The sequence below is a fragment of the Cheilinus undulatus genome, linkage group 5 (assembly GCF_018320785.1).
Source record: "Cheilinus undulatus linkage group 5, ASM1832078v1, whole genome shotgun sequence".
In the NCBI taxonomy this organism is placed as follows: domain Eukaryota; kingdom Metazoa; phylum Chordata; class Actinopteri; order Labriformes; family Labridae; genus Cheilinus; species Cheilinus undulatus.
Genome location: NC_054869.1, coordinates 29,496,776 through 29,522,981, shown reverse-complemented (window position 1 = coordinate 29,522,981; position 26,206 = coordinate 29,496,776). Strand labels below are relative to the sequence as shown.

At 38.5% G+C, this 26,206-nt stretch overlaps 2 protein-coding genes across 3 annotated transcripts; both read right to left on the bottom strand.

Moving 5' to 3' along the window:
* Positions 1-470: 470 nt before the first annotated feature.
* LOC121509755 (UDP-glucuronosyltransferase 2A2-like) lies at positions 471-9,334 on the bottom strand. Its single transcript, XM_041787416.1, has 6 exons — positions 8,611-9,334; positions 8,316-8,464; positions 8,093-8,224; positions 5,901-5,988; positions 1,165-1,384; positions 471-1,022 (listed from the first exon to the last, which is right to left on the bottom strand). Exons 1-6 carry the CDS (start codon positions 9,332-9,334, stop codon positions 737-739), a joined length of 1,599 nt encoding a protein of 532 aa, XP_041643350.1. The 3' UTR covers positions 471-736.
* A 3,259-nt stretch (positions 9,335-12,593) lies between these two features.
* On the bottom strand, positions 12,594-18,528 carry LOC121509734 (UDP-glucuronosyltransferase 2A1-like). 2 transcript variants are annotated; one of them, XM_041787376.1, is made up of 6 exons: positions 18,488-18,528; positions 17,247-17,395; positions 17,003-17,134; positions 16,213-16,300; positions 13,378-13,597; positions 12,594-13,235 (listed from the first exon to the last, which is right to left on the bottom strand). In XM_041787376.1, the coding sequence occupies exons 2-6, from the start codon at positions 17,370-17,372 to the stop codon at positions 12,953-12,955; spliced, it is 849 nt and encodes a 282-aa protein (XP_041643310.1). In that variant the 5' UTR covers positions 17,373-17,395; positions 18,488-18,528; the 3' UTR covers positions 12,594-12,952. The 2 variants fall into 2 exon arrangements, with proteins under 2 accessions (XP_041643310.1, XP_041643309.1); XM_041787375.1 differs by lacking the exon at positions 18,488-18,528 and adding an exon at positions 17,542-18,481.
* Positions 18,529-26,206: the final 7,678 nt, after the last annotated feature.

Below are 26,206 nucleotides of genomic sequence, written 5' to 3'. Positions count from 1 at the left end.
ATGTTTAATTCATTTTCTGCTGTAGTCAGAAGCTGTTCAAGGTCTTTACCTTGTAGGGTCGTGTCATCAGCAAATAAAATCACATTTCAACAATTTTGAAACATAACAAATATCATTAATATAAAGTATGAATCTTGGGCCAAACACAGACCCTTGAGGAACCCCACAATTTGTTTTGACATTTTTTAATTGCACAGATTGGTATCTTCGGTCAAGAAAACTTTTCATCCAGGAGTATGCTAATCCTCTTATACTATATTTCTCAGGTTTATTCATTAATAATCTATGATCGATAGTATCAAAGGCCTTTATCATATCCATAAAAACACCAACAGTAATCTCCTTATCATCTATGGCAGTAGATATCTTCACCCATCCCATCAGTGGCATAAAGGTGGACCTGTTTGCTCTAAAGCCATATAGGCAATCATTTTACATACTATTGATTGATCAATCCAAACTGACTTTGCTTTTCACACTTGTGCCTGATACTTGTACTCATTTTGAGAAATTTTCTTCATATTATTGTCTCAATTAGTTGTTTGAAGTCCAGAGCAAAGAACTTAGGCTCCATCCACACGGAGACGAATTCGGAAAACGGAAAACTTTTTCAAAACGAAACCGCAATATATCATTTTCGTCTCCACGTGGACAGGGCCTTAGTCTTTCTCTGGACACAAAACATAATTGAGACAACCCCTGGATCTCATTTAAACTGTTTGTGTTTCATTAGAAATCACTCAGCCTTTCTCTTTGTTGTACTTTTTGTCCCACAGCACCTCCTAAAGCAGAATCTGCAGGTCTTGATGAAGATGAATATCAACAACAGATCAATGGAGAGGAAAAATGCCAGGACGTCCAGACAGTGATACTGATACCAGGTGAGCTCATGGCTCTGCACTCTGAGGTGCTTGGCGCCTTTGTTTCTCATGGTGCTCTCGATCCAGAAAACAGCTTCATCTCGAGGACTCATTGGTCTGTCATGGTGGATGCTGGATAGCTGCATGGCATTCTCTTTGTACCTGTGGTGGTGAATGAACAAATTGGTTATCAGGTCCAAGCAAGCTCTGTCATAGTGCTGTATGGTATTTCATCAGGTTGTATGTGGATTAAAATGTAAAGCCACAATGATTGGAAAACAGCTCTATGCCAGCAGGAACTTACGATTTATCATTGATGACAGTACTGACTGCATCTCTAAGATCTTCAGATGTCATGAAGTTGATTTCCAAGGTAACTGCAGCTCCCTTAGCCTTCAGATGGGCCATGTTGTCTGGCTGGTCACCAAACAAGGGAATACCCACCATGGGAACACCGTGGTAGATGGCCTCGTAAATCCCATTTGCTCCACCATGGGTGATGAAAGCTCTGGTCTTGGGGTGACCTGATCAGTTCAAAAATATTGTACATATTGTGCATTCTTTTGATATGTATGTTTGATGGTTTGACCTTTTTGTGGCATTGAAGACTTTCCTTGCTTGTATGTATTCACTACCCCATTTTGACCTCATAAATGTTTGAGGGATACAAACTAAAAAAAACCCAACATTTTTATAGAAAATGAAAAAATGAAATATTGGCAACTAAATATTCCCATGTTTAATTGGTACAAAGAATCCCTTTTCTCATGGTTTGTGGCTCCTCCAAAACAGCAAGGATCAGTGGAGTAAAGACCCTTTTGCTGTTAGAAATTATATTTTTTTGTTTATCTGCCACTTTAGAAGTCAGTTTTTCTCCTGCCTTTATATTTTCAGATGTCAGAGTTATTTGTACTTGCTATCGTTTAAACTTTAACTGAAATGGCTTTTTCACCATAAAAGCATCTAAACAACACCATGCATATGGCATTTTACAATGAATTAGTTTTGGGTAATAAAATGTGTTTAACATAGAATTCACTAACCTTGACTGAGCTGCAGTTTGCAGTAAATTTTCTATAAAGCTGTCTGGAGTTTTAGTATTTACAGACACTTCTTTGACTACTGGTCACAGCCACATTTTGCAATTGTGAATAATTTTAGTCTTAGGTTAAGTGGGTCATCAGAATTTTCTCTAGACCTTTTTTTTGTCTCAGACCAAAATGACCGCCAGTCCTCAAGAATTTTGGCCTTTAAGCAACTATCAGACATTTGCTTTTGATAGCCATATGTGACCAGTAACCTGGATTTAACAGCATTGAAACGTGTAAAAACATAAACACTGTGATACAGAGGACACAAGACTGAGACAGTAGAAACCGCACCTGATGGTAAACCAGAGTAATTATTACCCTGTTTTTCCAGCCTGTGAGACACAAATTAAACATGACCAGACTTTGGAAAAAGACATTCTTCTGTTTGTCTTTATATAAGTTGCATAAACAAACATAAGGAACATTTTAAGACGTTTCTTTCACACATGCAGTCAGTGGCACAATATACACCTACATTTACCACATCAACACAACAGCACTTGGCTTCACATTAGCACCATTAGCCCTGAGCTAGCCTGCTAACACATTTGCTGCTACGATGACTCAGCAGTTTAGAACCATAGACATAATAATGAGCAGACGCCGCATTGGCTGCTGGGGCACAAGAAATACGGCTGCCATCTTGGTCCGGTCATCCTGTCAGGGTTTCCGCTACATGTAGTTGATCATGGCGCACCGCCATGCCAAAATAAACGCCGCCATCCCTTAAGAATTAGAATCTTTTTTATCAAATGTAAAAATGTAAATTATACTGTCTGAATTTCGCTTAGTTTAGTACACATTAGCACCATTAGCCCTGAGCTAGCCTGCTAACACATTTGCTGCTAGGATGACTCAGCAGTTTAGAACAGCCAAATATCATCCTCCACTGAAAACACCAACAAATCATCCCAACAAATAACTAACCAGTGCTCTGTCAACAAGACACCACCTTAAACTCTCAACTCTCAGCTCTCACTGCCTCTAAAACAGTAACAATAATCCTGAAGACAGACAAAAGCAAGCACTGTGGATAGTTCAGTGCAGTCCAGCACTTAGCTTCACATTAGCAGCATTATCTCTACTTTAGCCTGCTCGCACATTAGCTGCTACCATAACTTAGTTCATGGATTAAAGTTCTCCATCGCCATGACGGATTTCTGTCATTTGGAAAATGAGGGGAGGGGCGACTGTTTTTTGTTTGTTTGGTTTTTTTTGTGGTCCCATTAAGGCTATCCAGTCTAATTATGATATTAAACTGATGAAGTGTTTAAAGTACAGATTTTGACTAATTTATCATGATCTTAATTATAGCAAGGAAAAGATGTAATACGATGCAATAAATGAGTTAAATATGGTACGTTGAACTCTCATTAGAGCAGGGAGGAGCATCGTAAAAAGACGCACGGCAGCACAGCTGCAGCATCACCTCAGCTCTGCAAACATGCTGCCCAAAAAGAGGCTGATACAGACTGCATGACTTTTAAGACTGGAGGGGAATATAATTTGTCTAATTTAATATTGATTCTTTTTTTTTTTTTTAAGATGAAGAATTTAACCACCGTGCACAGCTGCACAGACTCTTATAGAGTCCAGACATCCATAGCCTATTTACACTCAAAAGAAATATTTCTGTCAATAACGCGTTTGTTTTTGTTTTGTTTTTTTTGTTTTTTTGTTACACTAATTTAGAGAAATAGATTGTTTTATCTTTTTGTGGTCTTTTTTTCTGATATAAGCTTTGACAATGACACAACACACAGATGAGGGTGTGTGTTAATGTGTACGTTGGTGAGAGAGTGTGTGTGTCTCTGCTCTGCCTGTCAGACATGTTCTGCTGTGCAGCACATATCCACTGAACTTTCAGCACAGAGCGCCTCATCAGAAGTTGATAAAATGAATATCAAATTGTGTATTGTTCGATTCAGTGGTCTCGGTTCGGTCCACCACTATATTGAACGGTTCAATATAGATACATGTATTGTTGCACCTCTAATATATATATATATATATATATATATATATATATATATATATATATATATATATAGGTGTGTGTGTGTGTGTGTATGGGTGTGTGGGTTGTCGTGTGTGTGAACATCCAAGAAATCCTGTCTAGCCCTCGGCTTCCGGTCCTTGAAAAATTTTGGCCCCTAGGAAAAGCTAATTGGGGAACCCTGCTGTAGCTCATTCAGAAAGACCCCAGAAACGGGTGTCACTTGAGACATTTGGTTTCACAACATTTGATATGGATATAAATTAATAACTTGCACTAAAAGTTATGGAGATGGTTGAATATTTTTATGACTACATTATATCAGAGTTAAGTCTTGCAAAAAGTGTTTTATTGAATAGATTGAAAACACTGACATTACATGAAAGCAAACTAACAGAAAAGCTGTTCAAGAATGAGAATCTTGATGTCTAGGTGAAAGTCTTTTTACAACTCGAATGCTTTATTAGAGAACAGTATACTGTGTAAATGCCCTTGGGCTAAGAGCATGTACACAGTATACTCCTTTTTACATGAGAACCTTTGGGAAGTGACCAATAGGCAGAAAAAAAGGCTCTTACATGTGTGGCATGGTGGGTTAATGGTCGGGTAATATGATTTGGTGTTGAAAAAACTTTTAGTCAGTGTTAGCTGTTTACAACAGCCAAATAACATCCTCCACTGAAAATAACCAATTAATTATCCTAACAAATAACTATACAACAGCAGGACAAGAGATTACAAAAATGACATAGCCATTTTTGAAGTAGGACAGCTCAATTTGAGGTGAGAGGACTTTTTGTGTTTTTCACGCCAAATTGAAAATAGTCAGCGTCTCAGTATTTTCTACTTGGCTTTTAGATAATGGGTTTGTAATAAAACAACTGTTACCCTTAAAAAGTATGAAGGGAAAGCTATTGTTTAGATTCTTGTTAGCTAGCTAACTTGTTGTTAGACAGTTGTTAGACTTGATGCTAGCAAGAAAGTCCAGTTGGGGTTGGTTTTCACATTCTCTTTGCGGTTGTTTGCCTCAGCCGTTCAGGGGACGTAAGGGGGAAGTGTTGGATGTGAAACCAGTGGGCACATCAGCTCTGCTTAGTTGGAGTGCATGGACCCTATTTTTGCCATCACTGTAACTCAGATAGAGAATGCGTCTAGCCTAGTTGAGTACACTATTCGTGTAAGATCTATTTGTTTTGTTCTTTATGTGGCTATAGGCTGGCCTAAAGATGGTCCTGTTCATGTTCCTTGCTCATTTTGTGTTCGTATGCATTAAGTTATTTATTTTGTTAAATTGTCAATGCAATTAAAGTTTCAAATTTAGGTCGACATTGTGACAAACAAGCTCATAGTTTGTGACAACATCCCTGTGATGTTGTTGGTTGTCACAATGTGTCAGTGTCTTTGATCATGAATTGCCTCTTTGTTTCCAGAAGTATGAAAAGGAGAGGGAAACGCATTTCAAGCAAACACTTAACGCTTCCGATGAATGTAGGAAAGACTACTGATGCATCTTTTGATGAGAAATTCACACTTGAGTAAATCCTGTTCTCCCTTACTGGCTCCTGGAAATTGTGGTTGTAAAGCACCCTTAGCTGGTAGACCCATTGTAATAGATGTGATTTATTTTTCTTTGTCTTTTTTTCTTTTTTTTTTTTTCAAAAAACTTCATCCTGTCAAAGGATGTGTAGTTAAACCAATGGAAATGACATAAATAGTGAGGATATGCTTTGACATTTAAAATCGAAAAAAAAGAAAAAAGGCTGGAATTTGAACTGCTACCTGCCAAGGGACTGCAGATGTTAATTAGCTGTAAGCCAACTCTGGTATAATGCATGAAATGGCAACATTTATGTTTATTTTTGGACATGATACATTTACATATAAATAAATGAACAATAGTAATATTCACTGTTAAAGCTCTGTCCAGTACACTTGATAAAAACCTCTACTTACCCAAAAGATCATTCTGGGGGATCCAGTTGTAGATTCTGGTGTTGGCACCAAGAGTTTCTGGTTTTTCTCCGCTGTATCTCCACAGCACCTATAAACACAAGTTAAACATTTCTAGACACAGAAGGTACTACTTTATGATAAAGTGGAACTTAAGTTATATGTCAAGGTTCACAGAGTAATATATCTGTTGCCAAATTATTTTTTTCTTGGTATTATCACCTACCTTATCCAATTATTTATGCTCTTCATATGTGATATATTTGTGTTAGATATACTTCTAAATTAAGAGCTAATCTTCTGAGAGGGACCTGGATGCAGCCGAGAATTCCACCTCATACAGGAAGTCGGATGAGCATCGCCATATCTCGTCTGCTAACACTGGAAATCACTTAATGGAACGTCTTCTTCATTGTTTTCTACATGGATCACAGCCATATTAATAGAGGCAAGTCTGCCACATAAGGAAATATAAGTAGATGAAAAATATGTGACTTTTCAGACTAACAAGCACAAGCACATCAATCATGTCCTGTAGTTTATACTACAATACTTATTTTGACAAAAAAATACTTAACTTTTTTTAATATACTAAATTATGTCTTAAATCTTTAATACCTCCAATATTATACATTTTAGTGTCCTGAAACTTACATCACGCATCGACCATGTCCTCTACTTTATACTACAAGACTCTTTTTTGAAAATTAAGTCTCTTGTAAGTTTGATGTTTGATGTAAGTTTGAAAGTAAAACATATAATATTGGAGGTATAAAGATTATTACCTAATTCAATAGATGAAAAAGTAGAGGACATGATTGCTTTGTGATGTAAGTTTCATGTCATTAAATGTATAATATTGGAGGTATTAAAGATTATTACATAATTTAGTATACAAAAATTCAAAAAAAATACAGCGAAGACTTAATTTTTAAAATAAGTCTTGTAGTATAAAGTAGAAGAGATGATTGATGTTTGGTGTCAGTTTAAAGTCACGACAATGTACAGGATTAGAGTTACTGAATGTATTTAATTTCTGGTATGGTAATTTGTAGACGGTCCCTTCACCTCCGATCCACCGCCGATCAGGCATAGAGAACAATTTAATCTGTCATGCCCCAAAGACGGTTCGTTTTGAGAAAAATCGTGTTGTAGCTCGCAGTCCACTGTACAGTGATTGAAAAGAGATGTAAGTTTTGCAACTGGGATTATCCTCTACTGAGTTATTAAAGCGGAAAGTCCCAATCTGTGAATATCTTCTATCTTTACCTAAGTAGAGAAAGCAACACTGCTGCCCAGCAGATGGAGGGGCAGCGCTTTCCACACATGTGAATATGTGTGTGCCAGCTGATCCAGAAACGAACTTTCAACAATTCACAAGCAGAATTGAAGATTTACAAATGATAATTCATGATAAATGCACACACAAAATTAAAAAACACGTGTAAATCGTGGATATATATTTGTGGATCTGAAAAAATACGTGTAAATCGTGGATATATATTTGTGCATAATTTTGAGACAAATCTTTCCCAATACAGTTTAAGTGACTTCCAGTATTAGAAGACAGGATATGGCAGTGATTTCCTGACTTCCGGTGTGAAGTGGAGGTCCTCGGCTGCATCCAGGTACTCTTCTTGCTAGATTTTCATTTCATGTGTCCTGTTACATTGTCTCAGAAAAGATGCAGTGTCCTTCTAACTTTATGGCCATTATCTTTAAAGCTTGTGTTGCTGCTGACTCCTCCCTTATCTAAAATGATTAACCGTGATTAATGGTGTTGGTTACTTTGAGTGCCTGTTAGTATGAAAATTTCTTCTCAGTATAACTTTCTTACACCAGATTGGAATCACATTTTGCTGCATTGGTTCTTCTAGTTCCATTGCTGTTCACGATTTAGTGTCCTTGTATGTGAGGACATCAGACAGTGAGCACTAAAATAGCTACAGTATGTATTGTTGTGAATGGCTTATTTATTACATGGTTTAATTTTGATAATAAAAAGGTAGTTTTTACTACTTGTTTGATCTTTTTATGAATCCCTCAGGTTAGTTTCTTCACAGTATTTTGTGTTCAGTAGAAATGTACTGAATGCTTCTTAAAATAAGATTTGCACCTTTACGTCAGAAAACTCTGAGTGTTATTAATATCCTTCTCACTTTAGTTTCATTTGGCACAAAGAACTATAATCTGACCTTTTGAGGGATCTGAGCAAGTCCAGCGGCTACCATGTTTCCTTTTTCTCTCGTCATGTTTTTGATCATTGATCCCAAAGTGAAGACCACAACGCCAGCATCTCCAGAGCTTTGCACAAACTCCTCCATGTCCTGCAAGAAGAATAACATCATTGTTAAAGAAAAATCAGCCTTTTCATTTCTTTTCTTAATGTAATGCAGCTGTATCAAGTCAGAGCCCTACCTTTGGCAAAGGTTTAGCAGGTCTGCAATGAATTCCACCAACAAATTTGAAGTTTGGGAGGAAAGGTCGAGGGAAGTCAAAATCCCAGTAGGTCCGCATCAACCAGATATCAGCTTTACCTAACAACTCACAGGCACTGGTGGGTTTTCCTGTCATAACACAGAGTAATGGATGACAGCTGTCCTATGATAGTATCGTCAGTACCCAACATGAAGACATTATCACTGAAACTTGTAACAAGACTGTCAAGTTTCAGACCAATGTAATCACAGGTTTTTGTGACTGAGTTGCTTACCTGTGTAGTCTGAGTAATATTTATCCACGTCTGTCCACATGTTATTTGCCTGTAAAATGTCCTGCAATGGGTAAAAAAGAAAGTTCCACACTCTCTCCATAAAGGTCATCTTATCAGTCAGTTTGCTCATAGCGGCAGGGACAAACGAAGGTGGCGCTGGTATCTGACCGCAATGTCTCTCCAAGTAATGGGCCATTGAAAAACGAAGAGTCAACACCAGAGGGACTCCTAATATATCTGCTACTATTTCACTGCCTGGAAAGATGGGGTCAGAAAAGAGAAGATCGTATTGTCCTGCCTTCAGCTTCATCATGATGGTTTCTGATTTCAGCACTCCATCTAAAAGCTTCATTGTGTTCTCCATGTTGACCTTTATTAGCTCCATGAATCTGTTGTAAATCTGCCAGTAGCTCATGTGGTCAGCCTCATATATAAAAAACTGAAACATGTCTTGCATTACCTTGTCCATCTCCCCCTTTGTAAGGAGGACGTTGAACGGTTCGTAGCTAAAGCGTGAAGGCTCACTGATGTTCATAAACATTGAAGAGCTCGGCACAAGCACTGTCACCTTGTGTCCCCTGTCAATCAGTGTCTCCAACACAGGCTTCATGTTAATCCAGTGGCTGCCCTCGGTGTACCACACCAAAATGTTCCCTCCATTTGCACTCCATGTGGCACAAAGAAGCACCAGGGCAGAAACCAAGAGCTGCTTCCCTTGCTTCATGATGGCCGGTTGTCTGGAGATGAGCTCACTGTACCCTGATCTTTTGTAAAAGCTAATTCTAGGAAGACAGTCATTAACTAATCACAGCTGAACTCTGGCTCAGATCTCTTTATTACACAGCTTGGCTCACCCCAAGCAAATGGTTAGAGGTGTAAGATAATGGTTGTAAAATAAAAAGTCAGCCCTCACAAACAAGAGAAGCCTGCCCTGTAACACAGTTCCATACAGATGAAGTAAAAATATATGTACAAATTTTCTATGAGATCCAAAATTGTTGCACCTTTCTCTTCAGTTTTCCCCCGCCCCCACCCACTGCGGGGCAACATACACGTTTTTGTAACATTGATGAAAGTGTTCATTCAGTTTAAGCTAACAAGACATATGAAATTTTTTAAGAATCAACAAAATGCATTGGAGTATGGACTTCAAGAGGATAAGATCCTGTCTGACAGAGCATGCAACCAAGCTCTTGGCACAGGCTTTTGTTATTTTGCACATTGACCACTACAGCTCATTACGGGCACACCTCCCTGCATGCACATTTAGACCTCTGCAGATGATTCAGAATGCATCAGCATGTCTCAACTTCAACCAACCCGAGACAGCATATGTCTCTCCACTGTTGACCCCTCTACACCAGATTCCACATTATTAAGCAAATTGGATTTTAGTGTCATAAACATTCAATTTTTTGTTTTTCAATGAAACTCATGGATGTTATTGTGTCTAAGGGCTCTTTGGATCACTGAAATCAATCTCAGACACCTGTGATGATTAGTTCGCCATGTGAGCCACATTAAAGGAAAACTACTTAAGAAGGATGTTCCATATTATCAAGCAAGCCATAGGTTTCAAGCAGTATGGGAAAGAAAAAGGATCTTTCTGCTGCCAAAAATCAACATACTGCAATGCCTTGGACAAGGTATGAAAAAGTAGATATTTCAGGAAAACTTCAGCGTGATCATCATACTGTGAAGAAATTTGTGGCTGATTCAGAGCAGAGACGGGTTCGTGCAGATAAAGGCATGATGAGGAGGGTTTCTGACAGACAAATTCATCGGATTAACAGAGCAGGTGCTAAAATGCCATTACAAAGCAGCAAACAGGTATTTGAACCGGCTGGTGCCTCTGGAGTCCCACGAATCTCAAGCTGTAGGATCCTCCAGAGGCTTGCAGTCGTGCATAAACCTACTATTGGGCCACCCCTAACCAACGCTCACAAGCAGAAACGGTTGCAGTTTGCCCAGAAATACGTGAAGACTCATTTTCAAACAGTCTTGTTTACTGATGAGTGCCATGCAGCTAGGGGTGGGCAATATATCGAGTATACTCAATGTATTGTGGCTTTTGCAATGAACGATGTATAAAATGACTATATCGTGAACATCGAGTATAAATTATGTGGAAGTTTTGAGCTGTCAGCATGAATTTCTACCTTCTGAACGCAACTCTCACAGCAGAGAGCTCTCTTTCCCCCATCCATTCAGAAAACTCCTCTGCACATGTGCGTTTTTGTATCAGCAGCAAAAGAAGCAAGGGAGAGGAAGGTAAACAGAACAGCGTGGCAAGTTAGCAGTGAGTTAGCTGCGATTTGAGATGGACAATGGGAACAGCACTGGTTCTGCAGTGTTAAGCAGTCATTCAACTTTGAAAAGAAGAGGTCGAACTCACGCAGTATTCTTTAAAATACGCTGCAAGATGACTCCAAAATAATGGCAGCAGTAACACAACATGTCGCTAAAGACATGATTCCAGTGTTGTTGAAAATCCAGGATTTTAAAATTTTACAAAGACGCTCCACTCCGAATTCGTGATTTGCCTGGGTGCGAGCATTTTGTTGAAGACTCCCCACCAGAGTCAAAGTACATGTCAAAGAGAAGACGGCCCAGTAGCGGATAAATGTGATCCACTTCTCTACAACTACGCAACATATCTCAGCCTAACGGATCAAAACACCCACCTGATGGTATGGCAGAAATGAATTTCTGCGTATAATGTTGTTTAGAGGGGCGCAGGTGGCCTAGTGGTTTAAGGTGTGCCCCATGTACGCGGAATAATGTTGTTCAGAATTCATGCTTTTATCAGCACATTTCTGCATGTTTTGCATTGATCTGGACTGCATAGCTTAAAAAGTTAATGATCTGTACTGGAGCCCTGTATGGGAGGCTTTTCCTAATCCTGTTGCCGCTGGATTCCTGGCCATTACAGCCCACAACTGCATGACAATAAAAAATGTGTTTATATTTATGGTTGTACTATGGCACCAGTTTTGAAACAGTACACCCAGGAAATCTTCTGAGAGATATCAAGGACAGTTGGTGCAGTGACATAGCATGCAAATTGAAAAGACAGACACGCTGCCAATGTAAGTAGATAGGTAGAATGTAGGACTATAACATGATGGTTCATCTTATAAATGTATGCTTTGATGTCACTTTTCCACCACACCACATTCCCACATCAAGGTCTTAATTTTGTATGAGGTAAATAAAATAAAGTGGAATAAGAATGAAGTGTAGTTCAGATTATATAAACTTAGCACAAAAAGTAAAGAAATTTGTGTCTGGTAGATTATTTCTTTGTTGTAACAATGCTTCTTGGCAATCAATCTTATACCATTGAAAAGCCTGTTTATTACCCTTTTAAAGGGGCCACATTTGTAAGGAACATGCATTTGTAGAATGAGCAGCAGAGCTGAATACGCAGCACCTGTGAGCATGGGCCCTGCTACAGTGGTCAGTAGGTGTCTGCTCCAAGATCAGCATGCTATGTTTGACTGATATGGATAGGGCCCGTGTGATAGGGCAACTTCAAGCTGGTGTTCCACAAAACCAAGTTGCGACATTATTTGGAGTGAGCCCTAGTACCATCTCCAAACTGAAGGCCAAGTTCCATATTACAGGGGATGTCATAGACAGGCTGCAAAGTGGGCATCCCAAGAAGACGACAACCCAAGGAGACGGTTTCCTCACCCTGTCAGCACTTAGGTACTGTAGGCTGCCATGAAGCATTGTTACAACAAAGAAATAATCCACCAAACATGAATTTCCTTACTTTTCATGCTAAGTTTACATCAGTACCAGAATGAATGTAGGCTCTGTGATATGATAAATACAGTGTGTGCTAGATACTGTTACTGTACAGCTTCACCCCATAGCGTTATTAGCACAACATTGTGGTTCCAAACCTTTCCTTGAAAATATGAGATCAGCTGATAATCTATTACTGATGAGATAAAAAAACAAACAAACAACAGAAAGATCTTAGTATGTTTTATATTGAATATGTGGTTATAGTTCACATAGAGGTTAACAGTGCTATTGCCTCAATTTTCAGGCTGGACTGAGTAAAAATGACATGACAAAACAGCTGAAACCCAAAATACAGTAGTTCAGCAAGCATTTCTTCTCAACTCAGTCATGCTGATGATGGCTCCATCCAAAAATTTCTTCACGTTTCTCACCAATACTCATTTTAGACATTCTTCTTCAAAGTTCTTGTCTCAGTCAGTTGTTTGAAGTCCAGAGCAAAGAACTTTGTCTTTCTCTGGACACAAAACATAATGGAGACAACCCCTGGACCTCACTTAAACTGTTTGTGTTTTTCTTTAGAAATCACTCAGCCTTTCTCTTTGTTGTACTTTTTTTTCCCACAGCACCTCCTGAAGCAGAATCTGCAGGTCTTGATGAAGATGAATATCACTAACAGATCAATGGAGAGGAAAAATGCCAGGACGTCCAGACAGTGATACTGATACCAGGTGAGCTCATGGCTCTGCACCCTGAGGTGCTTGGCCCCTTTGTTTCTCATGGTGCTTTCGATCCAGAAAACAGCTTCATCTTGAGCACTCATTGGTCTGTCATGGTGGATGCTGGACAGCCGCATGGCATTCTCTTTGTACCTGTGGTGGTGAATGGACAAATCGGTTATCAGGTCCAAGCAAGCTCTGTTTTAGTGCCGTATGGTATTTCATCAGGTTGTATGTGGATTAAAATGTAAAGCCACACTGATTGGAAAACAGCTCTATGCCAGCAGGAACTTACGATTTATCATTGATGACAGTATTGACTGCATCTCTAAGATCTTCAGATGTCATGAAGTTGATTTCCAAGGTAACTGCAGCTCCCTTAGCCTTCAGATGGGCCATGTTGTCTGGCTGGTCACCAAACAAGGGAATGCCCACCATGGGAACACCATGGTAGATGGCCTCGTAAATCCCATTCGTGCCACCATGGGTGATGAAAGCTCTGGTCTTGGGGTGACCTGATCAGTTCAAAAATCTCATTAAACATGCTGTGCATTCAGATGATATGTACAGTTGAGGCTTTGACTTTTTTGTGGCATCAAACACTTTCCTCACTTGTCTGTGTTCACTACCCCATTTTGACCTCACAAATGTTTGAAGGATTAAAAAAAACAGTTTTATAGAAAATGAAAAAAATGAAATATTGGCAACTGAATATTTCCCATGATCAACTGGTACAAAGAATCTCTTTTCTCATGGTTTGTGGCTCCTCCAAAACAGCAAGGATCAGTGGAGTAAAGACCCTTTTGCTGTTAGAAATTATATTTTTCGTCTATCTGCCACTTTAGAAGTTTCAGTTTTCTCCTGCCTTTATATTTCCAAATGTCAAACATATTTTAACTTGCTATTGTTAACACTTTTACTGAGATGGCTTTTCACTATAAAAGCATCCAAACAACACCATGAACAACACCATGAATATGGTATTTTACAGTGAATTATGGGTAATAAAATGTGTTTAACATAGAATTCACTAACCTTGACTGAGCTGCAGTTTGCAGTAAATTTTCTATAAAGCTGTCTGGAGTTTTAGTATTTACAGACACTTCTTTAACTACTGGTCACAGCCACATTTAGCTTTTATGAATTGTTTTAGTTTTAAGATAAGATCAGCTGTCACCAGAGTTTTCACTAGACTTTTTTTTTGTCTCAGACCAAAATGACCGTCAGCCCTCAACAATTTTGGCCTTTAAGCAACTATCAGACATTTGCTTTTGATAGCCATATGTGACCAGTAACCTGGATTTAACAGCATTAAAATGTATAAAAACATAAACACTGTGATACAGAGGACACATTTTAATTTCCAGCCTCGACCCAAGACTGAGACAGTAGAAACTGCACCTGATGGTAAACCAGAGTAATTGTTGCCCTGTTTTTCCAGCCTGTGAGACACATATCACACATGACCAGACTTTGGAAAAAGACATTCTTCTGTTTGTCTGTATATAAGTTGCATAAACAAACATAAGGAACATTTTCAGACATTTCTTTCACACATGCAGTCAGTGGCACAATATACACCTACATTTACCACATCAACACAACAGCATTTGGCTTCACATTAGCACTATTAGCCCTGAGCTAGCCTGCTAGCACATTTGCTGCTACGATGACTCAGCAGTTTAGAACAGCCAAATATCATCCTCCGCTGAAAACACCAACAAATCATCCCAACAAATAACTAACCAGTGCTCTGTCAACAAGACACCACCTTAAACTCTCAACTCTCAGCTCTCACTGCTGCTAAAAAAAATACAACCATCATACTTTCCTCAGAATAATCCTGAAGACAGACAAAAGCAAGCACTGTGGATAATTCAGTGCAGTCCAGCACTTAGCTGCACATTAGCAGCATTATCTCTACTTTAGCCTGCTCGCACATTAGCTGCTACCATAACATAACTGTTTACAACAGCCGAATAACATCCTCCACTGAAAATAACCAATTAATTATCCTAACAAATAACTATCCAACAGCAGGACAAGAGATTAAAAAAACGACATAGCCAATTCTGAAGTAGGACAGCTGAATTTGAGGTGAGAGGACTTTTTGTGTTTTTCATGCCAAATTAAAAATAGTCAGCTTCTCAGTATTTTCTACTTGGCTTTTAGATAATGGGTTTGTAATAAAACAATTGTTACCCTCATAAAGTATGAAGGAAAAGCTATCATTTAGATTGTTGTTAGCTAGCTAACTTGTTGTTAGACAGTTGTTAGACTTGATGCAAGCAAGAAAGTCCAGTTGGGGTTGGTTGTCACATTCTCTTTGAGGTTGTTTGTCTCAATCATTTAGGGGACATAAGGGGGAAGTGTTGGATGTGAAACCAGTGGGCACACCAGCTCTGCTTAGTTGGAGTGCATGGCCCTATGTTTGCCATCACTGTAACTCAGATAGGGAACGTGTCTAGTGTGTTTAAGTAGGCTATTATTGTTAGACCTATTTGTTTTGTTCTTTATGTGGCTATAGGCTGGCCTAAAGATGTTCCTGTTCGTGTTCCTTGCCCATTTTGTGTTCATAGGCATTAAGTTATGTATTTGTTAACTTGTCAATGCAATTTATGTTTCAAACTTAGGTCTGCCATCTTGCCTTCCTTTAAAAAAATCCTATTAAAACAACGTTGTAACAAACAAGCTCATAGTTTGTGACAACATCCCTGTGATGTTGTTGGTTGTCACAATGTGTCAGTGTCTTTGATCATGAATTGCCTCTTTGTTTCCAGAAGTATGAAAATGAGAGGGAAACACATTTCAAGCAAACACTTGACGCTTCAAATGAATGTAGGAAAGACTATTGACGCAGCTTTAGATGAGAAATTCACACTAGAGTAAAAAGTGTGACAACCAATCCTGTTCTCCCCTACTGGCTACTGGAAATTCTGGTCGTAATGCACCCTTAGCTGGTAGACCTGTTGCTTTGACATTTAAAATGAGAGAAAAAAACAAAAAACGTCTGGAGGCTGGAATTTGAATTGGTACCTGCCAAGGAACTGCAGATGTAAATGAGCTTTAATAATAGTAATATTCACTGTTAAAGCTCTGTCCAGTACATTTGATAAAAACCTCTACTTACCCAAAAGATCATTCTGGGGGATCCAGTTGTAGATTCTGGTGTTGGCACCAAGAGTTTCTGGTTTTTCTCCACTGTATCTCCACAGCACCTATAAACACAAGTTAAACATTTCTAGACAGAGAAAGTGCTACTTTATGATAAAGTGGAGCTGAAGTTTTATGTCAAGGTTCACAGAGTAATATATCTGTTGCCAAATTATTTTTTTTCTTGATATTATCTTTTACCAAATTATTCAGCTCTTCATACATGATATATTTTGTTATATATACTATTTAGAGCTAATCTTCTTGCTAGATTTTCATTTCAAGTGTCCTGATTTATTGTCCCAGAAAAGATGCAGTGTCATTCTAAGTTTATTACCATTATCTTTACTGCCGATTTTCCCTTATCTAAAATGACTGACTTTCACCCCTGACTGATGGCGTTTGTTACTTTGACTGCCTGTTTGTATGAAAACGTATTTTCAGCATAACTTTCTAACATCTGATTGAATCACATTTTTTTCCTTGTTTGTGAGGGTGTCTGACAGTGAGCACTAAAATAGCCAAGACAGATATTGTTGTGGACTGCATCTTTATTACATGGTGTAATTTTGATGACAAGAAAGCTTTTACTACTTTTTGATCTTCTTATGAGTCTCTCAGGTTATCCATTCACAGTATTTTGTTGTCAGTAGAAATGTACTGAACGCTTCTTAAAATAAGATTTGCACCTTGCATCAGAAAACTCTGAGTGCTTTTAATATCCTGCTCACTTCAGGTTTATTTGGCACAAAGAACTATAATCTGACCTTTTGAGGGATCTGAGCAAGTCCAGTGGCTATCATGTTTCCTTTTTCTCTTGTCATGTTTTTGACCATTGATCCCAAAGTGAAGACCACAACGCCAGCGTCTCCAGAGCTTTGCACAAACTCCTCCATGTCCTGCAGGAACAATAACATCATTGTTAAAGAAGAAAAGCCATACTTTCTTTTTCATTTGTTTCTTCATGTAATAAAAAAATAACAGGCCTGAAACAGTATATATGCGCCCTACCTTTGGCAAAGGTTTAGCAGGTCTGCAATGAATTCCACCAACAAATTTGAAGTTTGGGAGGAAAGGTCGAGGGAACTCAAAATCCCAGTAGGTTCGCATCAACCAGATATCAGCTTTACCTAACATCTCACAGGCACTGGTGGGTTTTCCTGTCATAACACAGAGTAATGGATGACAGCTGTCCTATGATAGTATCGTCAGTACCCAACATGAAGACATTATCATTGAAATTTTTACCAAGACTGTCAAGTTGCAGATCATTATAGTAACTGCTTCCTGTGGCTGAATCGCTCACCTGTGTAGTCTGAGTAATATTTATCCACTTCTTTCCATATGTTGTTAGCCAGCATGATGTCCTGCATTTGGTAAAAAAGAAAGTTCCACACTCTCTCCATGAAGGTCATTTTATCAGTCAGTTTGCTCATAGTGCCGGGGACAAACGATGGTGGCGCTGGTATCTGACCGCAATGTCTCTCCCAGTTATTGGCCATTGAAAAACGAAGAGTCAAAACCAGAGGGACTCCTAATATATCTGCTACTATTTCACTGCCTGGAAAGATGGGGTCAGAAAAGAGAAGATCGTATTTTCCCTCCTTCAGCTTCATCATGATGGTTTCTGATTTCAACACTCCATCTAAAAGCTTAAATGAACAATTCATGTTGACCCTTATTATCTCCATGAATCTGTTGTAAATCTGCCAGTAGCTCATATGGTCAGCCTCATATATCGAAAACTGAAATACATCTTCCATTATCTTCTCCATCTCCCCCTTTGTTACAGAGACGTTGAACGGTTCATAGCTGAAACGTGAAGGCTCACTGGTATTCATGAACATTGAAGAGCTCGGCACAAGAACCGTCACCTTGTGTCCCCTGTCGATCAGTGTCTCCAGCACAGGCTTCATGTTAATCCAGTGGCTGCCCTCGGTGTACCACACCAAAATATTCCCTCCGTTTGCGCTCCATGTGGCACAAAGTGTCAGCAGGACAGAAATCAAGAGTCTCTCTCCTTGCTTCATGATGGCTGTTGTCTGGATGTGAACTCATTAAACACTTACCTTTTTTTTAAAGCTACTCCTTGGAAAATAATCCTTAACTTTCAAAGCTGAACTCTGATTTGTACCGCTCTTCTCTGCTGCATAACCATCCCAAGCAAGTGCTTCAAGATAATGGTTGTAGAAAAAAATGTCAGTGCTAAAAACAAGAGAAGTCTGGCCGCAAACTCTCAGTCAGGAACTTACCTAGACTTTGGACCTTCCTATGCCTTTTTGAATGTAGGGAGGTGGAGTAAAACCGACACAAATGTGTCATGATTTCTTGTCTGTTGGTTTGTGGGCTGGAAACACTTGTGTAATCAGAGGAAGTCATGAGCATGTCGGTGCTTTTGGAAGAATTTCCTTAAAAGCTATTAAAGTGAAAGAGCACTGGATGGTTTTTAGCAATAGTGACCACAAATCCACCCACACACACACACACACACACACACACACGAAGGGCAGTCCATGCTGTTCTATACAAATGCAAAAGTGCATTTGTATAGAATGCAATTATTGCTTTAAAACATAATGATAAAGGTGCAGTTTATAAAAGGTCCAGTGTGAGGGGAAAACACATAATGGCAGAGAGCTATAAACAAGAAATTTCTTTTTTACATTGTCACTGAAACAGCTCCGCAGAATTTTCTGACAAGAGTCTGGGATTTGAACAAATGACAGCCTACCTGATCCCTACCGCACAAGACCAACATCTCATTTTAGACAAATCATTACATTGTACACAGCCAGGAAAGAGACAGATGCCATAGCTTCTGACACACCAACAAAAGAACAGCAGTCCTTTCATGTATAATATAGTTCACTGACTGAGTGGTCACTTGTTAAAGTAGAGTTAAGATTTATTTGTAAAAAAAATAAAAATTAAAAAAAAATTAAAAAGAACCAGACATGCAGAAATAAAGTGTATTATGATTACCGATAAAAGTAAACCTACTGACAGATCAGTAGCTTTACATAGTGACATTTTACTAAATAAACCTTAATAAAAACCTTTATAAAAGTGACAGCAGCCTGAGCAGAATAAAGCAAATTGCCCCATCAACCGACTAAGGTTATTTTGACTTACTCTTTGATGATCAAAAATAATGGGGTATAGAGTCCAGCACTGGCTATAACTCCTGAAGTTAAAAAAATTCTCTCAGAAGCCTCTGATTTCTGCTCCAGTTTAACCTTACATATACCTCTTCATTTGCAAATTAACTTTTCAGTGAAAAAGATCCAGAAAATGGAGTTGATTTGAACTTGCTGCTGTTAATTTTGTTAAATGAAGACGAATAATAGTTCTTGCAGGACACAGTAGTCTTAGGCCCAGCCATGATCAGCTGATGGTCAGCTGATGTTAATTATCGCCTCCCTGCTCCCTTAGCCAATCACAGCTCTTTCTCTCAACACAGCGGTGTATTTAAATATGACGTACTTCTCACTCATCCCTGCTTGCATTAATGCTGAAGAACCACGCTGCTGCTGCTGGTGATGTCCATGACATCATGTGATGTTTGGTATTGTCAGCCTGAGTGTCTCCAGCATAGATATCTATAGTAATGGCTAGATGCCTCGTCCGCGCTGCCGGCCAATGGAGTCGCACATCCGCACTGGCGGCCATCTTGCCACAGTCAGCTCGCTCACCCATAACATTGTGTAATAGTGGTGCATGTACTTTTTGAATAACCAATAACTTGCTCAATTTTCTACCGATTTTCAAACAGTTTGGTTTGTTATAAACGTCAGAGGTGTAGTTATACCACTGCACTTAAGGATAATTATGTTATACTTCCGGTCAAAAGTTTGGGATCACCTGCTTATTTCCCCATTGGACTTCAGATAGGTGCAATGAATATACACACACACAAGGTATTTATGTCAAATCAATATATGAGCTACTAAAACTCAGCGTACAGAATGGCAACATGAGATATATGTATACTTTTATAATAGGAATATTACTAATATTATAAAATAATTTGAATTATTACATGTTTAGTTTAAACAAGTAATAATTCAAAATGTTGTATTATATTAGTAATATTTTATAAATGTGACATTTATTTGCAATAAAAAATAGGTACAAGATTTCCCTTTACAAATATACATCAAGAAATGCTGCATGTCGAAATCCCCAACCTCTAGAGAGAACTAGACTACTGTGGAGGTATACACATGTAGGACAGAGATAAGAAATGACCCAAAAAACACAGTGAAATCAATAATAATAAATAATATTTATTACATGATATATAAATGATATCATATTTTTGGAGAAATTGTATGTATGTTTGTATGTACTTTAAGAATAACCACATTAAAATAGTTATAAAAAGGTGTCCAGAAGAAACATTCAGTGATTGTGTAAACAAACATATTCTAAAATGCCTTGTGTCAACAACAATCTTGCAATACTATTATGTCAGCCCCGCTGTTCCTTTGTAACAGGACCTGTATTGTACATACTTCCACTAAGTAACTGGCGATTATCCTAAATATAGTCATAGTATTGTAATATCTTACAGGTGGAAGGTGATCCCACATGCTCTGGTTTCAACACCATGGCAATCAGAGCATCCGTAGGCTGCACAAAAGTCTGGCATCTTCACTCAGCAATTTCCTGTAGCAATCATAATGTGAGATGTCTTTAACAAACTTTTTTAACAAGTTAAATCTGGTGGTCTCAGCCTTACACAACTATGCTGCATGATTAAGCCGTTTTTTGAAGAAAAAAGCTGCAATTTTAATATGTTCAAATATCCAGAATTGTAGCCATGTTAATAATGTTTGTAAGAAACCAAACCGTTTGTAAATCCGTCAAGATTTCAGCGAGATAAGAGTATTTATGTTTGTGCAGATCACTCACCTTCCTTCAGGTACCACAGATTCCGCCAGAGAGCATGCCTGTGTTAAGATGGCTGCCGGTGATGACGTTAGAAACTCCGCCGGAAGACATCTAGCCATTACTGTTGATATCTATGGTCTCCAGCCTGTGTCTGTGAGTGCAGTTCCTTGATTACAGTAATGTCACACACCTGGGTCCAGTGTGTTGAGGTTATTTAAGCTCCTGCAGTCACACATTCACTCTCTCTGACCTGGCCTCCACAGGTAAACCACACTTTGGTTTAGTTATGTTCGATTAGGTTGAGCTTTAGTTCAGTTTGCATTTTACAACATTTACACACATTAGCTTCACTCATGCACATCCCACACTACTGACTTTACTGACTTACATACTTAATGCTGTAAATATTTAACTTGTTCTTATTTGAAGTAACTTTAAGTCATTTGGTTTAATTTGATCTAATTTAGTTTTTCAATCTCTTTAGTTTGGTTTAATCCAGTTTAAGGGTAAACTGATTTAATTTTTTGATTTGGTCTATTTTGGTTCAATTAGAGAAATTGTTTGATTTCAATGTTTGGTATAATTTGAACAATAAAGATTTGTTTAAAACTTTGCCATGGTATTGTCTCCCTTCTTTGTTGTGACCACCTGAGCCAGGTCATGACAGCTGGCAAAGCTTAACCTCCTCCACCCCAGCCTCCTCCTTTTTAGCATGAAGCTTGTTACACCCTCATACTCAGATTCGTGCTACTATGGATTAATTGCTTTTGAACTAATTTTATTTTTTTCAATATGCATTTTATGAAGGGAGATCTGATTGTTAAATTGTCCTTTTTCTTTTTTATATTTAAAGTGGGTCTTCTCTATTCAAATCTTCATAGGCTAACACAAATTGAAAAGATGTGCTGGGGTTCATTTTCTCAGAAAGATTTTGTGTGCACGTTGATTGTTAAATTATAAAATCCTAAAATAAAATTTCAGCTGATTACCTGACAAGTACTTTTTTTAATAAATCAACCCTCTTTTAAAGCCTCACTGGTGTTTAGAAAAAGGGAATCTTGTTAATTAGGATACAGTATGCAGACATATTTTATTTTAAAGGCACTTTTGAAAGCCCTTTTGTTTCTCATGTTCAGTATCACTTTTTAGATGTAGATCCATCACTATTAGATGTTTCACTGTGCACATTTGATACAGATGGCCTTAGTCTGGTAAATTCTTCATTCTTGTTGTAGTGCCCCCTCTGAATTGAAGTCTTCCCCTTCTCAGTGAAATATCTCAGCATCCTCTACACTGGTTGGCTGATTTTTTTGGCGCACATACTGTAGCCTTAGTTTCGAGATAATGTGGAGCTCTCAAGTGAACACAGCACTCATCTTGTTGTGGTACTATAAACTAGATGTTTTTTGACCTGAGATGAGAAAACAAATGCAACATCTTGTTAGTTCAGTGTTGATTAGTATGCAGATTGAAAATAAGGAGATAAAGAGGGAAGACACAAAGATCAAAGATGAACAACATCAGGCCAAGAAAGACACAATTATGCCGGATGTTGTTGTTGAGAAGGTGGTGTCGTCTTCCAGGCCAAAGTGTTAAAGGAATGTTGTAGTTTAATTTAGTAGACACTTTCATACAAAGCGAGGTACTTCTGGGACGGGTGTTCCTGGTGTTAAGGACCTTGCCCTAGAACTCACACTATATACCCACTGTACCCTGACTGGGATTGAACCCCCAGTCTCCAGTTGCAAAGCTTGCAATATTAACCTCTGACCTATCCAGCAAGGATGATTCAGAAATTATGATTCAGAGAAATAGAATGTTTGTGCGTCTGTACGGGGCGTTATCTCGTTTGTTCCTTAGAAAGCAGAATAAGCTGTTAGAGTTGACTGTGAGCTACAGGGACTTTCCTAATTTTAGTTCCCTTTTTCAGGATTGAATGATTGGGAACTTCTTTTTGCATTACCAAAGAAAGGGGAAGCAAGACGTATTTGTGTGGATGACAAGGCTTTTCTTTGGAGATGGGTGCGTAAGTTATGAATATTATCCTTTGAATAGCACATAGGCCAATTAAATACCAAGCAGCAGCTAGACTACTTTATAAAAGAGTAAAGAAAAATTTCATACTCTGTCTCATCTTTGCTGTGTACCAGCTTTGTTTAAAAAAATGAATGGCTCATCTTTTATGTCCCAAAATAAAGGCAAGCAATATCCTAGATTGAAGTAAATAAAAGCCTGGGCTATTTAAGTATTACAGCACCAGGGGTGGAGAGAATACAAGAATTTTGTATGCAAGTTAAACTGTCTAGAGATGGGAATTGATACAAATTTATTGATATGGATGCCATTATCAATTCTGCTTATCTATTCAGTTATTTAGCGATTTTACCTTATCGATTCCTTCCTGCACATTTTCCTGGCATGCCAGATGGATTTGTTTCAAATATCCAACTGGTAAACCACTCATAGACGGTGTTTGGGAAAGGGCAGAGCCTTTGAATAAAAACTCAGAGGGTGATTGGATGAATGTTCTGTCTGTCACATCTTTACGGGCCAATCAGAGCAACAAAACATGTGACGAAGCTGCTATTGAGCTGATGCCCCTACCGAAGAAGTAAACTCCAATGAGAACTTCCTTTTTCAAAAGAAAACAACTCACTGCTGTTCTTTATTCTTCTTTTAACGAAGAAATGTCGTCAAGTTCTGATACGACTGACGCTTTAGCAGCATCCACACTAATCTCTTCCACCATAATTGCACCGACCTCTTGTTGCTGCTTGCTTACGTCACGATTCTGCCGTGCCCAAAAGTACTGTCCCTCATCGCTGATTGGTCCTGTCACTTTCTAACCAGGCCCAAACTGTTTAGATGGGAGCTTTGCAAAATGGATTCGCCAGTGAAAAACACGGAAACGGGCGTATCCATCTGCTTTGCAAGGTTAGAACAAGATGTGCAGTGCCATGAAAAAGTATTTGCCCCCTTTCTGATTCCTGATTTTTTTGCATATTTATCACACTTAAATGTTTTGGATCATCAAACCAGTTTTAATATCTCACAAAGTCAACCTAAGTAAATACAAAGTGGAGTTTCTAAATGATGATTTTATTTATAAAGGGAAAAAAATCCAAACTTATTTGGGCCTGTGTGAAAACGTAATTGCCCCCTGAACCTAATAACTGGTTGTGCCACCCTTGGCAGCAATAACTGAAATCAAGTGCTTGTGATAACTAGTGATGAGTCTTTCACATCGCTGTAAAGGAATTTTGGCCCACTCTTTTTCACAGAATTGTTTTAACTCAACCATATTGGAGGGTTTTCAAGCATGAACTGCCTGTTTAAGGTCCCACCACAACATCTCAATTGTATTTAAGTCCGGACTTTGACATTGCCACTCCGAAACTTTAAGTTTTGTTTTGTTTTTTTTCAAGTCAGAGGTGGACTTGCTGGTATGTTTTGGGTTGTTGTCCTGCTGCATAACCCAAAAGTGCTTGAGCTTGAGGTCATGAACTGATGGCCAGATGTTGGCCTTCAGGATTTTCTGGTAGAGAGCAGAATTCATTCTTCCATCAATCATAGCAAGTGGTCCAGGTCCTAAAGCAGCAAAGCAACCCTCGACCATCACACTGCCACCACCATGTTTGACTGCTGGCATGATGTTCTTTTTACTAAATGCTGTGTTATTTATGAGCCGTACAACTTCCAAAAAGTTCAACTTTTGTCTCATCAGTCCACAGAATATTTCTCCAAAAGTCTTGGGGATCATCAAGATGTTTCTCGGCAAATGTGAGACGAGCCTTTGTGTTAATTTTTGTCAGCAGTGGTTTTGGCCTTGGAACTCTCCCATGATGCCATTTTTGCCCAATGTCTTTCTTGTGGTAGAGTCATGAACTCTCACCTTAACTGAGGCTAGTGAGACCTACAGGACTTCGGATGTCGTTCTAGGTTCTCATGTGACCTCCTGGATGAGTTGTCGTTGCACTCTTGGAGTCATTTTGGTTGGCCGACCACTCCTGGGAAGGTTCAGTTTTCTCCATTTGTGGATAATGGCTCTGACTGTGGTCCGCTGGAGTCCCAAAGCCTTGGAAATGACTTTGTAACCTTTTCCAGACTGATAGATTTCAATCACTTTGTTTCTCATTTGTTCTTGAATTTCTTAGGATTGTGGCATGATGTGTTTCATTTTGAGATCTTGTAGCCGACTTCACTTTGTCTGACGGCTTCTTTTTAAATGATTTTTTGATTCAAGAAATCTGGCGGTAATCAGGCCTGGGTGTGGCCCAGCGAAATTGAACTCAGCTTTCCAAGAACTATAGGTAATCACAGTTAAGTCATGATTCAACCGGGGGGGCAATTACTTTTTCACATAGGGCCAGATAGGCATGGATTTTTTTTCCCTTTATAAATGAAATCATTATTTAGAAACTGCATTTTGTATTTACTTGGGTTGTCTCTGTGAAATTTTAAAACTGTTTGATGATCCGAAACATTTAAGTTTGATAAATATGCAAAAACATCAGGAATCAGACAGGGGGGCAAATACTTTTTCACTGCATCGTATGCCACCTTCAGTGAGAGTCAGTGACAAGAACATTTCACTTTCTTGCTATAATTAACAGTTTTCATAAAGGAAAATATTAAACATCAAGTGTTTTGGAGGTGAACATGCTAAAGTATACAAAAAAAAACATTTTCTGTTGCAAATGTCTCAGTTAAAAAAACCTACTTTCTGGATCTTTAATCTCTGAACTTGATTGGAATACATTACTACCGCTCATTTTCTTTAAATGATAGAAAATTTTTCAAGGCATGTGGAAGTAAGGCATTGATGAGGCATTGATATGGTTTTTAAAATTTCAGTTTAGATTGAATACGTTTTTAGAGCTGGTTTGTTTGTTAGTTAAGTTTAGTTTTATTTTTCAACAATGCTTCATTTTCATTAGTTTTAGTGCTAGTTTTTCGACAATACGGGATACCTGTCAGGTGCAAGACAAAACTCGAGACCTAAAATTAGCACTGTATGAAGTTTTCTTCTATCAAACCAGGCGGTTTAATACTCATATATGTCAGTCTGCTGCTGTCAA

Coding starts and splice junctions, on each gene's coding strand:
- LOC121509755 (XM_041787416.1), bottom strand. CDS start 9,334: ATGAAGCAAGGGAAGCAGCTCTTGGTTTCTGCCCTGGTGCTTCTTTGT. Junction 8,465..8,610: donor ATATTACTCAGACTACACAG/GTAAGCAACTCA, acceptor GTGTTATGACAG/GAAAACCCACCAGTGCCTGT. Junction 8,225..8,315: donor CTGCTAAACCTTTGCCAAAG/GTAGGGCTCTGA, acceptor TTCTTCTTGCAG/GACATGGAGGAGTTTGTGCA.
- LOC121509734 (XM_041787375.1), bottom strand. CDS start 18,265: ATGAAGCAAGGAGAGAGACTCTTGATTTCTGTCCTGCTGACACTTTGT. Junction 17,396..17,541: donor ATATTACTCAGACTACACAG/GTGAGCGATTCA, acceptor GTGTTATGACAG/GAAAACCCACCAGTGCCTGT. Junction 17,135..17,246: donor CTGCTAAACCTTTGCCAAAG/GTAGGGCGCATA, acceptor TTGTTCCTGCAG/GACATGGAGGAGTTTGTGCA.